Source organism: Theobroma cacao, chromosome 9, assembly GCF_000208745.1.
Source record: "Theobroma cacao cultivar B97-61/B2 chromosome 9, Criollo_cocoa_genome_V2, whole genome shotgun sequence".
In the NCBI taxonomy this organism is placed as follows: Eukaryota; Viridiplantae; Streptophyta; class Magnoliopsida; order Malvales; family Malvaceae; genus Theobroma; species Theobroma cacao.
Genome location: NC_030858.1, coordinates 26,769,798 through 26,784,511, shown reverse-complemented (window position 1 = coordinate 26,784,511; position 14,714 = coordinate 26,769,798). Strand labels below are relative to the sequence as shown.

At 33.5% G+C, this 14,714-nt stretch overlaps 2 protein-coding genes across 3 annotated transcripts in view; both read right to left on the bottom strand.

Moving 5' to 3' along the window:
• The window catches only part of LOC18589702 (octanoyltransferase), a 4,917-nt gene extending 1,725 nt beyond the window's left edge, over positions 1-3,192 (bottom strand). Inside the window, exons 1-3 of one of the 2 annotated variants that reach the window (XM_007014795.2) lie at positions 2,827-3,192; positions 1,199-1,905; positions 994-1,089 (exon numbers count right to left, since the gene is read on the bottom strand). In XM_007014795.2, coding sequence (XP_007014857.2) covers positions 1,086-1,089; positions 1,199-1,902 — 708 coding nt within the window. In that variant the 5' untranslated portion in view covers positions 1,903-1,905; positions 2,827-3,192 and the 3' untranslated portion in view covers positions 994-1,085. The other variant, XM_018127741.1, reaches the window with a different exon arrangement.
• LOC18589701 (UPF0061 protein Mfla_1788) lies at positions 3,533-8,620 on the bottom strand. Its single transcript, XM_018127740.1, has 8 exons — positions 8,132-8,620; positions 7,699-7,808; positions 6,712-6,768; positions 6,325-6,624; positions 5,959-6,206; positions 4,812-5,118; positions 4,453-4,726; positions 3,533-4,190 (listed from the first exon to the last, which is right to left on the bottom strand). The coding sequence occupies exons 1-8, from the start codon at positions 8,522-8,524 to the stop codon at positions 3,936-3,938; spliced, it is 1,944 nt and encodes a 647-aa protein (XP_017983229.1). The 5' UTR covers positions 8,525-8,620; the 3' UTR covers positions 3,533-3,935.

Below are 14,714 nucleotides of genomic sequence, written 5' to 3'. Positions count from 1 at the left end.
AAAAACTTTATGATGCCGCATCACTGATTAGTCAGCAATCAAATAAAATAGAAAGAGGGAAAGTTAACATAAACATTCTAGTCCCATCTCCTTAGGAATGGTCATGGTGATAGAATACGAAACCCATTAATATAAGATCTGGTCAAAAGGACTCCTGAGAGCTGTATTTGAAGGATCCCTATGAAAAGTAAGAACATGTGAATAGATTGCAAGAACCATGTTCATTTTGTCAGAACCAGAGTAGACGTCACAGTATAGGCTTCCAAGTTAACCCACACTCTTATGTTGGTCAAATGGTACCAAATTTACTTGAGCAGTGTTTCATTCATGTAGGCAATATGATTTTCTGGAGTAAAACAACCTGGATCAAACACTAGTTGCATACAAGCTTAGGTTCCATTCCATGAGTTCTAATCCTATGGATTTGATTTCTAAGGGAGTTATCACGAAATGTTGACATGACAGTTGCAAGTACAAAATTCTAATTCATAATAAACAAATAAGCGTTGCTTTAACTACTTCAATTTTTAGCTAATCTGATTCCCTTTTTAGTATAAGTTTAATACAGATAAAGTTAATGTTAAATTGAATTTACAGTTTGCAACCTAAAAACTTAAACTCAAAACATCATAAACTTTAAACCAACAAAAAATTAAATAAATATATTTAAAATTTTCAGCTTTTAAAAAATTTTGAACCAAATTGTAATTTCTGATTTTTGAAATGGAAGAACATATTTGTATTGGTTCATCACTCAATTTTAAATGTTAAAAAGTGTAACTAGTTATTTTTTATAATTGTTTTGGTTTCTCTATACAAATTTAATATTGGTTTTCCAGTAATTCTTTGTCTGGCCAAAAGACGATGAATTGGGGAATGCTGCAGAGAGCAGGGAAAGTGAATTTCACTCATTCAGCAGACCATTCAATCCATTTTTTAAATAAGAATAAAAAAGTTTTCAAGGCATCCTAAAGCATGTCACCCACTTTATACCTGGATGGGAGGACACAGTAGACATCCTTCAACGTTGCTAATATCTTCTAGCCGTCCTGATTCCAACATCACTGAGGATCTCTAATTTGGATTCACCTTTCAGGCACAGAATGAAACCAACAATTTTGATTAATTTTCTCCCATGAATATATTAATCAAAGGTTACATAGTGAGATCATTTCACGTATTATAAGTTACAACTCACTCAATTTCTTCATTATCAGGCAATATCAAGGGACTCTCCTTCCATGTGATACTACTATAACCAAAGAGTCTTGCAAAACAAGAAATTAACTGCTCATGAATTACTTCTTCAGCAGGAAGCACAGCACCTGTCTCCCTTCTCAAAGATGTAACTTCTTTATCTCCAATCCCGCAAGGTACAATATGTTTAAAATACTTCAAGTCAGGATCAATGTTGAATGCCAACCCATGAGAGGTGACTCCATACGATATCCGGACACCAATTGCACCAATCTTTCTGTCTCCAACCCAAACCCCTGTCTCACCCTTTTGTCCAGCACATGCCTTCACACCATACAAAGATGCTAATTCAATCATAGTTAACTCAAGTTTCTCTACATAATTCCTAGCACCAAGCCCAATTTCCCGAAGAGAAATAACAGGGTATAAGATGGCTTGACGAGGACCATGAAATGTAATGTCTCCTCCCCTTTGTGTATAATGAAGTTCAGCTCCCATTTGTTTCAATTCAGACACAGGTATTAACAAATTGTGATCAGTTCGCCGTTTGCCAAGGGTATATGTTGGAGGATGTTGCAGGGACAGGAGAGTATCTGGAATCTTACAAATTTTTCTATCAGAGACCAGCTTCTCCTGCAGCTTAAGTGCATCCAAGTAGTTGACAACGCCCATCTTCCACACCTCAAGATTTCGTGGACCTCTCATTCCCTGTGGAATGCGACATGATTAACCACATTTCCTTGATTCATCATTTCAACTATTGTGATCACATTCAACTATCCAGTACAGAATAAAAAACTACTACCGTCACCATCTGATCCCAAAAGGGAGAGCAAAGGCAGTTCTTCATATGCAACATTTAAGTTATCGTTTAATTTGTAAAACAGCCTAATGGTAAAAAACTTTTTAGGCAATTAGAAAACAATATGAGCATTGAAATGACCATAGTCAAGATAAATTAACAGATGCTTTAGGGCATCTGAAGTTCCAAGGAATTTGATGTGATTGAACAAAACAAAAACAAAGATGAGAGTCAGAATGAAATCGTCGTTGTGCAGGTCGCAGCAATTTCGTGTTTAGCACATCTAAAACATAGTCTAGGGAGGTAAAGGCTTGAAGGAGAGAATTGAATAGTGAAACATGTTTAAGAAAGTGGAGCATTAAGGCGGAAACAGAACACCCCTTCCCTCCCCTCCCCTCCCCTCCCAAATCTAGTTTGGAATTGAAAAGAGTTATGTCAAGTTGCGTATGACAAGTGTTTCAACTGCAAAGAAACTTACTACAAACAAAAAGAGAGTACTAAGCTTTAATATTACGACCATGGAGCGTCTCTATTTACGTTTGCCATTAACAAAAATGGAAACTTTTGGAGGTTGTGGAAGTAACATTCAAACATCTTTCAATTCATTAGCAAACCCATCAAAAGAATAAGAAAACTATGCCCAGAAATTCAGATTTGCTTTTACTTGACAACTCATAGAAGCATTTCCTCATACACTTGTACACGTTTCAGCAAAACTGAATGTGGGTATTAAGAATCGGGGGAGAAGATTTAGTATTTTACACTATGGCGCAAGAAATGACGAAATCAAATGAGAAGCAGCAACAAAAAAAAAGAACCTTACCTACCTCCTATATTTGCAAAGCACAGTAATCAAAACTCTGAGGGAGATGATTTAAGCCTCTGCAATGACGCTTTCACACGGACGGAAGAGGCCACTCTGTTTTCAGATCTTGACATTTGTCAGCATATAAAGTCAATGGTTGAGCTTTCATGCATTAATTAAAATCAAGAGAATCCAAAAGGGGCCGGAATCAGGAGTTATTATCAATTTTAGACAGAGAAAAAAGAGACGATTCCTCCAAGTCCAATCTTCACAGTCTTCGTTTTATTTTTTATGTTTGTCTATCGCTGGGTGATGCAGCTCTCCTCTCTGCTCCGCTGGATCGTCAATTTGGGAGCGTTGGCTTTGTAGTAGCCAACGTGTCAAGATCCGATACATGCACTGGAGAGGAGCGGAGCTACATCCAAAGCCAAATTTAAATTTGCTATTTACTTTTGTAAACACGCTACTGAAAATATAATAATATTAATTTACAAAGATTACCATTGCCTGGACATCTAGATGCCGCATCAATAAGAGAGACAGAGAGAGTCTTGAATTTGTAAATAAAAATCAATCGAAATAAAAATATCAAGATGTAAGTAGAAAATGAAAATCGTACACAATTATCTGTAATAAAATATCCTTGATCCCTTAAACATATAAATAGGAACTTTCCTTCCTTCACCTATTGGAGAGATTGGTAACCAAGACACGTGACATATGCACTCTGCTGAAAATATAATTTCAATTTATGCATTCCAGTTCAAAAGCTAGGATAGTCAAACGTGACAAGGATTAAGATGGACCAGCAACTGCGAAATAGAACGACGAGGGGGGAAATGGACCCTCCCACTTTGAGCGTCAAGGTTTCCCGGTAGTTTTTTTCTTTTCTCTAGCATACCATTACAACAAATGGGCAATAGATATGAGAAGCTAATGCCATGGTTATAGCATAGATATGCACTACAGAGTGAAGTAAATGCTGTCCCCACTGGTATACAAGCATTACTACACTTTATTGCATAAGGGGGTGAAAAGCTAAATAAAAAATTTCTCCACTATTATATACAAAGGTGCACTCTTCCTTTTTTTGGTATTTCTAATTTTGTATAACATAGCCAACTAATAAAATCATGAAGAACAAGACAGCATGCAAACACCAGGCCGATAAGCCCATGCTGGAGGCAAGCGCGCATATTTTTCCATTCCCGGTTGCTCATCATATGGCCGCTCCATTACTTTTAGCAGCCTTCGAACCTCTCTGAAGTCACCAAGTTCAGCTGCATCAATAGCACTCTGGCATAGATAGTTCCTGAGAACATATTTAGGGTTCACTGAGTCCATTGAAGCTTTCCTCTCCTCATCTGAGATGCCACTGGCAACAAGCTGCAGAAAAAAGATATCTTGTGAGATTTTCCGCAGTTGCTACAACAAATTGGAAAATGAGGAACACAACTTTGTTTACTTATCAACACCAGTTTGGCTACAATAACAGAGACTAATAAACTAGAATAATTACTAAATAGACATATGGCAACCCTATAAACCCATTTTTGGAGTTTAAAAACTTCAACACCAGTTTATAGGATAGTAATTCACACACACATCTCAGTGTGTGTATATTCACGTGACCAAAATACCATTGTACCTCTTGTATATAGGATTGTACCCAACTGACCCATGCCTCCTTGCGTTCCCTGCCAATATCTAGCAGAACAGCCTTCAGTGGCACCAATAACTCATCTTCTGGAATGCCAGGATCTGCTTTGATATTGGAAAGTGACCGAAAGAAATTCGTGTAATCCACTTTATCAACAGCCAAATTATTAAGAAGTTTATTGACAAGCTGTTTATTGTATTTTTGGAGGCCAAGCTTTTGGCTTATTATAGCTTGATAATCATCCATAAATTTTGTCCCATACCTGCAACAAGGTAATGTATAAGTGGTCCATAACAGAAGATTTTTAGCATTATTACAACGAAGAGAGAACTCTAAATTAGACATACCTTTCCATGGCATAGTTTGCTTCTTTATCATTTATCAAATGCGCAGCCATCAAAGTTGAGGCAAATTGTGCAATATTCCATAAGCCAATATCAGGCTGATTTGCAAAGCAGTATCTTCTCCCAGGAAGATCTGTAGTATTTGGTGTGTAACTTGGATCAAAAGCATCCAAAAATCCAAAAGGACCATAATCAATGGTGAGACCCAAAATGCTCATGTTGTCAGTGTTCAGAACACCATGAGTAAAGCCAACTCCCTGCCATCTTGCAACCAAAGAAGCAGTACGCTCAGCAACCTCCACTATCCATGCTGATATAAACAAAAAGAGAAGTAAAAAATTAGAATTATTACCACTTAAATCATCAAATTTTACTACATTGTGTTCAATATGGACAAACTGCACTCAAGGCATACACAAGACATAACTAGTTGTCAACATTGCATTAAGGGGTACAAGAAGGAACGACTGATGTCCTGCACCGCACTCAATGCATACACAAGGCAAAACTAGTTGTCAACATTGCATTAAGGGGTGCAGGGAAGCACTCATGTCCTGCACACCACAGACAAATTCAACTCTCTATGTATCATTGAGCCAGTCACAAGGGAGTATAAATTTATGAACAGAAATCAAGACTAAAATTATAAAATGTTTCCTTATTGACCCAAATGTAAAGTTGGAACCCAGCAGAGTAAACCTAGCCTGTCTCAATTGCTTCCCAACCAACAAGTCAAAAACCATTAGGTCATAACACCAGAGAAAGAAGCACATGTGTCATTCGCCTAGATACATAAGTAAGCACTATGCAACAACAGTTCAGGCCTTCTCCCAGTATGCAGGATCAGCCATTGTGCTCTATATAAAATCCATAGACAGAAAACTTGGAATAGCCCTACAGTTTTTGAATGTGACAAAGCTTACAGCCAACAGTAATAGGAAATCATGTTTCACGGTCATCAGAGTAGTAAAAAGAAATCCACAAAAGTCAGCAGTTGACACAATGCAGAACCACAAAGAGAGAAGGGAGACCTACTCGACCCACAAACTGATTTTTCACCTATCCACCCTAATTTTGCCTAAACCACTTTCATATAGCTCATCAAATTTACCATCTATACCACGTGTGGTAATGAATCCTATATATTTACCTGCATACTTGTTTGAAGTCAAATCCACAACTGAATGATCATCATCACCTGTGCTAAAAGACAAGCTCTCACTTTTACTAATGTTCTCAATATGAGGGAAGTGATGTCTAATGGCATAGTCTGCCAAATCACGAACAATGCCAAGGTCCTCTTCTCCCCTAGAAGCATGTATCTGGAATGAACCAAACCGCAGAAAGGACTGGGCAACTCTGCAAACAATTGCACCAGGTTCTTCCTTTGGATTGCCACTGCAGTAGAAGATTAAAAGAATTATAATTGAAATACACCCCACATATTTATCTACTAGTATGCAGGAAACGTCCACTTAGCCAGTCATTATCTAAGTCAAAAACCCAGTGAACATACTCATAGAACATGTCTCGAGTTACAAATTTTCCAGTAGTCACAAGACAAAGGGCACGAGTAGTTGGAATTCCTAGAAAATGCATTGCTTCACTGCAAAGAAATTCGCGGATGCTACTTCGCAAGACCGCAAGCCCATCTGCAAATCGACTGTATGGGGTCTTCCCAGCTCCTTTAAGCTGCAATTCCCACCTTTCTAGCTTAGAATTTAGAATCTCCCCAAGAGTAATTGCACGGCCGTCACCCAGCTGACCAGCCCACGTGCCAAATTGATGCCCACCATAGCATTGAGCATATGGCACCCTGTCAGAGGTAAAATCAATGAGGACCAGAAGGAGTATAACTAAGAAATAAGCTGATAGTAATAAAAGCTTTGTGACAAATACTTACGCTCCAGCCAAAGGAGAAACCCCAGAAAATTTAAGGGGAAAATCTGGTCTTTCAAATCTGCAGCTCCAATGAAGAGCTATATGGTTAATCCCTAGGATAACATGAAGCAATACAAGGGGACAGAAAAAGGCAGTAAACAACAATCAAAACCAAGGCTTGAAAAATGAAAATTTCCAAGAATGTGGAAAATGACTTAATCCTATAAATTAAGGTTACATTTAGTCAATAGGATAATAGATAGAATAGGAGAGGACAAAATTATGAGTAAATTGTCTTCATTTATCTTGTTTTGGTGCACGCATAACCAGAAGACTTCAATTTATTTTACTTACTCCTAACCATATAGGAGTGTGCATATTGTATAGGATGAATAATCCAACTGACTCTCAAATTCTTCTATCCGAGACTAGATAAAATGACAAATATAGCATGAAATAAGAAGTCATCCCATGCATGAAACAAGCCTTAAAAGAAAACAAGCATTTCAGCATATTTACAGATAGATATCAAAGTACAAACAAATGTAGACATGCCATCTTAAAAACACATCCTTGTAAATCAGAATGTTGCCATATGATCATCACTAGCTATACAAATAATCCCCCCCCCCCCCCCTTTTCCCCTTTCTTTATAGTTTCCAGTCAAATGCTAGAAGTTAAACATTCCAAGGATATCCAAACATCAATAATGAAAAGAGTTTAAGGCATAGTGAAAATTTGAAAATAGAATAACCTCTAACAGTTTCTATGATACTCAGGAAATGTATATTCCAAAGACCATTCAAGTGCTCACATGGAATATCTTAACAACAACATATCAGAAACCCAAGGAGTACACATGGATGCAAATGCCCGAATGTTTTTTCTAAGGAGTAACAGTTCAGCTAGGGAAATTGAAACTAACATTTTAAAATCACAGATTGCTTAGATGCCCATCAACAATCATTCGCTCATACCATTTAAAATCACAGTGTAATGCAATGCTTACTCTTTAGGATTCAGATCAAGCAAATCAGCCACTGAGTCTGACCAGGCAACAAGCTTCGGATTCTCTACTTCAGCTGATGGCAAAACTTTCGTATAACAGGCGTGTAAAACCTGCAAAATCATCATAAAAATTTTTTAAAAAAGCTTATTTCAAATTATACAAATCAAAGATTCAACTTTGTCTTTTCTCGCTCTTTAATCAGTAGATAAAGATCCATTTTTTTTCCTTTTTCCATTCTTATAAACTAAATCAATTAACAAATTTGCGATTTTAACTAGTAGTTTAATTTTAATAAAATACATAAAAAAAATACAGGAAAAATCTCCTTATTTAAAAAAAAAATATATACTTTCAACAATTTCCTATTAAATCAAGAAAAATAGCATAAAATTAAAACGTGCAAAAGAAAATAAAAAGAAGTTAGAAAAATAACCTGTCGTGGTATTGAATCGCTTCTAGGGTCACCAGGGAGCTCTCTAACGAAGGAATGGTCCCAATTCAGATCTTCCAGGCCTAATTTGACATTTTTGTTTTTAATTTTATTGTTGATATTATCATTATCTTGTTCCGTTAAGCTTTGATTTTTCAAACCCTCGGCTATAGACTCGACGGAGAGGGAGGAAGGGGGGTCGGGTGAAGGCGAGTCCATGCGAAGGCTGCCGCCGGTGGAGAGGTGGCATGCAAGGGAGAGGCGGGGTTTGAGGAAAAGGGAAGGGCTAAAAGGGGATTTAGGGGAAGAGCGAAGGAAGGAGCGGAGGCAAAGGGAAGTGAGAGAGGAAGAAGAGAGTGCGAGGAGCGGTGATATTGGAGAGAAATGAAATATCATTTTTTTTTTTTGATAAAATAAAAATTTTGGTCAGGGGTTAGAAAAGGTTCGAGAGAGGGCGGTTGATTAGTCGGTCCAATACGTGACCAAAGCATCTCACATACACCTGACCACATATTTTTAAGTTGACCCAACCCAACAACAAAACAATCCGCTCAATTGGGTACCTTATGCTTCTTTTCAAAAATTATTCACGTAAATTTTATTGAATTTGCATGATTTTATTTTATTTTTCAATTTATCATATTGGATCACTTGAACCTACTAAATTTGGGCTTTACTGAGTATGGGTTTAGTGTATTCATTGAACCATTAGGGTCCACGTGATTCAAATCTTTCTGTAAATCAAAATTTTTTTTTTAAAATAAATTTAAATTATTTTTTTTTATATGAAAGAAAATTTTATGGAATTAATTTAAAATAACATCTTAAGTCATTGGACACTTAGAGAGTCCGTAAGTAATAAATAAGAAATGTTTATAGGGAGTACATCAATAAACTTGTAATTCTATACTAAAATCATTATGATGAGTGACCATCCAATCGGTACACTAATTAACTTCACGATATATATGAGATAAGTGATATTCCCATTCCTTGTGAAGTAATTTAAATTAAATTTAAGATATTATTAAAATTAATATATTTATTTGGATGATTAAATGTAACTAAATAAGAAAATACTGATTACGACTTCTTCATTATCATATGAACATATTCTTGAACTTGTACTTTCGATCAAGCGGTAAAGTAAGTGCTACGTAAACCTCAATTAATGCATTTGATTTTATTTAATATATTTTAATTTAGACCTTAATTTATTATTCATGATCTTTATCTCTATTTTAAGTTTTTTACCTCAAAAAGTGCATTGCCTCTTATGAATCTAAAGACCAAATAACAAAAAAAAAAAAAGAAAAAGGAAAACGAGATGTATGGCATTTGAAATGGTTAACAATATCACTAGATTAAGAAAGAAAATTAAGCAAGAATTAAGAGTTTCAAAAATCCGAGCCGTCATGTTATGGCTTTTGCAATCTAAGATGAAAATTTTAAAAATTTGATAAATTAGTGCAACAGGAGTAGGGTGAGTTTGCATCAGGTATATCTTATGTTCTAAATCTTTATGAATTAAGTATAATATTTAAAAAAGTTTCTAAACTATTTAAAAAATTTTAAACAATTTTTTTTTTTGTTATGTTCATGTTAGGAATTTGAGAATATGATGTCTTGAAAGCAAGCATGTTATCATGTTTATTTTCATTCATTTATTTGTAATGAAAATACATTTTAATAATAAGATGAAGAATTTGTTTTAAGGAAGTATTTATTTTCTAGTTATAAAAATACTATGATTTTATTAAGATATTAAAATACATTTGAATGCAGAGTTATGCATAGAAGACATGTATTTTAATAGAATCTAAAAATTATTCACAGCCATATAATAAAGCTAATCACTTTATTATGTTAAAGTTATAGTGTCTAGATTACTTCCAAAACAAGAAATGTGATTCACTTCAAGAGAATGATGAGTCTCAAATCATCGGAGTAATTGACTTCGAATAATGACACTATAATTTGAATTGGAATTACATGAGAATCAAGTTTAAATTTAATAATTACTTAAACTTTGATCTCATACGTGTGCATTCGCTTATGATAGAATCAAAATCTTAATGGATAGTGGACTCATGTTTTATCTTCTTATAATTTTTGATATACCATGGGCATGATCATTCTATTACGTTGATTTAGACTCTGTGTGTTAGGATTATAATTGAGATAAGCATCCAAGAAAATGTATCCAAAAAGTGAAGTTCATAGCATTAACATCACTTCTAGTAATTTCAAAAAGATTAATGATTAATCTAAGCTTAGTGGATTGATGAATTAGCTACTCATCATATTTTGCTACTAAAAAAAAATTAGATCTAAAGTATTGGATCACCAATTTAATAAAATTTAAGAAAAAATTAACATAAAAGATAAAATAGTGATTTCACTTTTGAGGAAATTGTGAGAGATAATCTTCCTCATAAACCTAATTCAAAAGTATCATTTATTATAATTTTAACTATTTTTAGTCAATTTTTGGCATGAATTGAAAGCAATGCCTTTTAAACAATTTCAGACAAATTAAAATGGTTTCAGTTTTCTCTATCCTGCCATCCAAACAAAAATTTTAAAATTAAATCTCTATTTTTCTCTATTACCAAATACTGTTTATCTCGCCATCCAGCTCTTTCTCACTATTCCAAAAAACAGATATGACATCAAGGTATGTGTTTTAGGTTCTTGGGTTTATTAGATTATATTCATAGAACCTCCAAATTAAGGAGTTAAAATTGATTAAACATATTTGTAAATTTGAATACTGTATGACTTTGGCAACTTAAACTTGATTGGGAGCAAGCAAATCAATTGATTATTAGGTATTGCATTACTGGTTTTAGACATTGTGTCACTATTTTTTAGGTATTGTGAGACTGACTTTTAAGTATTGCGTGATTTAATCATTGTGTCTTTGGTTTTTAAGCATTGTTTAACTAGTTTTTAAGCATTACTTGACTAGGTTGTAGGTATTGCGTGACTAAGTTGTAGGCATTGCCTAAGTCACACAATGCCTAAAAACTAGTCACGCAATGCCTATCAATTAGTCACGCAATGCCATATCAACTATTCACGTAATACCTAAAAATTAGTCACGCAATACCTAAAAATTAGTCACGTAATACTTAAAAACTAGTCACGTAATACCCAAAAACCGATTACATAATGCTTAAAAACCACCAAAACTATTGAATTTCATTTAACAAAATCAACAATTTCAAACAACACTATATTTCATTTAACAATATAATCAACGAATATGCCTACTTGGCGAAGAATGCTCAAAGGTTTTTCTTCATGTATCAAAAATCACTCCAAAATATTTAAAATGCTCAAAACGCTCAGAGATTTTTCTTCATGTATCAAAAATCACTATAAAATGCTCAAAATGTTTAAAAGTTTTTCTTTCTAGTAATGAATACTTTAGAGATGAATGGTCTGGCGAGGAAAGCTCAAAGGATATGAGTCAGTTTGAGGTGTGGATCTAAACATATGGGTCGGTTTCATTAATGGTAATTTTGTCTAAAATTAATTTCTCTTCGCTAAAAATAGTTAAATTATAGAGAGAACTATTTTCAAAAACACTTTATTTATAAGGGGTATTTTTGAAAAGAACCCTTTCACATTTTGTCATTTGATGGTTATGAGGGTTTACAACATAAGGTTTGCAATTGGACAACCAATTTAAATATTAATATTGGATCATTTCTTGTAATTGTAGTTACTCTAAAAGTGCAACCATAGATCTATGGTGGAGTGATTTCATAGTTAATAAACTTGAATTATCTTAATGAGATTAATAGTAATTCTAAGTTTATTGGAGCTTAGAATAGTTACATCCAAATAGGTTTCCTACTTAGCTTCGTAGAATTCAAAGTTGAAATGCATACATTTTTAATTAATTAAATTAATGCTCAAAATGGTAACTTTACCTATTGCCTTAATTAAGACAACTCTTGTCTTAATTAAGACAAGGTATATATGTTATCTTAATTAAGACAAGAGTTGTCTTAAATTAGACAATAGTATATGTGTTAATTAAAGATAAAAAATTATTTAATTATATTATTTTATTTTTGGTAAGTCAAAAAATTTTCTTAATGAATAAATATTTTTTTAAGGTAAGAGTTATTTTAAAATGAAAAATATTTATTAAAGTAATTATTATCTTAAAATAAAACAATATTGAAGGATTTTAATTATAATTAAGGAATCAAATAGTTTATTCTTTATTTATAATTAATTATAATTTCTTGATAAATTATAAGACTCCATGTTTGACAAGGATTTCTTTATTTTATTATTAATTCTTTTTAATTAAAGATGGATAATAATAAAATAGAATAATTATTCAATAAGAAATCCTATTTTGACATGGATAAATAATTGTTAGCTATATGATTGATCCTTGTTTTAATATGACAAAAGTGAATGATAAAAATATTGAATGCTTAGTGCATTAGGACTTAATGAAAAATCCCTATGCTTTTGATTGACAAATAAGCTATGCATTTCAAGATTAATTATGTGTTTTAAGGCTTAAACTAACTTGAAATGTCAAGACCTCGAAAGAGAGTATTGAGACTTATTTGTTTCATGTGCCTCAAGATAACCTAAGTATAAAGATGTATTGAGATAACTCTGGACAGTATGACACTCCACTCAATAAGAGTCATTTTTCCAAAGAACGTGTACTGAAGTATCGAGAACAGGACTAAAATATCAAGATAATTTCTCAAAAATGCAGAATTCTAGAGAACAAGACCAAGTGTATCGAGACACACATCTCAAGAATCGAGCCTTGCTTTCAATCTTCAGAATCTAAAAAAGAAGTTTGAATGTATCAAGATAGAAGACTTCAAGTACAGAGACTTCACCTTCAGACTTCAAGAGCAAATATCCAAGTGCTTGACATCAAAATTGGGTTCAAAAAGAAGAATTTTCTATATATCAAGACAATGGTATAGAGATATCAAAATGAGGTATGGAGACATTTCACAGAGTCTTGATACCTGATTTCAAAATCCTAATACTTGGTTTCAAAATCCTGATACTTGGTTTCAAAGTCTTGATACCTAATTTAAAAATCTTGATACCTATCACAATGTATAGAGACTTGGCCTCAAAGTCTCCATACTTCACCATCAATTTTAAATTCCAAAGAGCAAATGTTAATGTATCAAGATGTCTTTCAAGGGTATTGATACCTCGTTTCAAGAAAGCTAGACAAAGACAAAAATAATAGATAATTTCTACATCAAATCATCCTCAACAACTATAAAGCTTTTCCAATGTCTACAAAGCTTTTCCAACTATAAAAAAGACTTCTCAAGCACATTTAGAAAGTAAGGAGAATTAAGAAAGAGATCATTTGATCTAGAAACAAATGAAATGAAGAAGAGGAAAAAGAAAGAAAACTAAGCTAGAGCAGCCACTCATATTCTTTCAAAAGCTTGTGAGCTATATTTGAGCTTCCACTCCTTTGTGCTTTCACTCATATCTTTTGTAATCATTTCTTAGCTTTACCAAACTCTTCCTTTATGTACTCACCCAGCCAAATTAGCCTTTTAGAGTCATATGTGAGCTTTAACGTTGTAAGAGAGAAAAGGTTATGCTTGAACCTTTTAAAAGGCAATATGTAAAAGTTTTGCTTGATCCTTGAGAAGGCTAAGGTTTGTTTGATCCTTGAAAAGACTAAGATTATATCTACTCTTGAAAAGGCATTGTGTTTATTATCCTTACTCACGTGAAAAGGTAGTGCATGGGTTATGCTTGATCTTGTGAAAAGGTAGTAGAAGGTTATGCTTGATCCTCTCCAATAGGCAATGTGTAAAGGTTATGCTTGACCTTTGAAAAAGGAATCTTCATAGTGGATTGAAAACTCCTTGGTGAGCCAAAGAAAAGGATGTGGGCGCCTAGGGAAAGGGCCGAACCTCTATAAATAGTTTATCTTTTCTCTTTTTCCTCTTAAACTTGTGCTTTATCTTTTCACTATTTCTCACTTGTGGATTTTACTTTGCATTGAAGAGATTTGAACAATTGTTTTTTATCTTGCTTATTTCGTTTTGAATAAGCTTTTTAAATTTATTATTAGCTTTTTTCCTTTTCACGTCAAAATTGTGCTTTTTATCTTAATGTGAAGATACCTGAATATTTGTCTTCAAAATTGTTTTATTTCTATGCACTCTTCAAATCACTTTTGATTTACCTTAATACATATCTTAGTTTACTTTTCTTTGAAGAGTTTTGAGAATCCACTTCCAACCTACTTGCTTATTTGCGTTTTAAATTGGTTTTGACTTGTTTTAAAGAGAGAGCAAGTTTGTAAATCTTCTTTCTTCTTGAGCTTGTGTTCTTATCATGAAAAATGTTTTAGAAATTTGTTCAAAGCTCACTTACTCTTCATCTTTATATTTGAGCATTTCACTTCATCAAGAAGAGTATTGAAAATTTGTTTTCAGCTTATTTGTTCATTTCCTTTGGTTTGTTTTGAAGTGAAAACAAATTTTGAAAACCTATCATCAAGCTGAAAAGTTCAAGTTGTTTAAAATAATTTTTTAAATCCAATTCATCCCCC

What these genes read in the sequence shown, in the direction of transcription:
- LOC18589701 (XM_018127740.1), bottom strand. Translation starts at nt 8,524, where the DNA reads ATGATATTTCATTTCTCTCCAATATCACCGCTCCTCGCACTCTCTTCT. An exon ending in CTTGATCTGAATCCTAAAGA is followed by an intron (nt 6,769 to 7,698) that starts GTAAGCATTGCA and finishes TTGGAGCTGCAG; the next exon opens with ATTTGAAAGACCAGATTTTC. An exon ending in GTTTCTCCTTTGGCTGGAGC is followed by an intron (nt 6,625 to 6,711) that starts GTAAGTATTTGT and finishes TACCTCTGACAG; the next exon opens with GGTGCCATATGCTCAATGCT.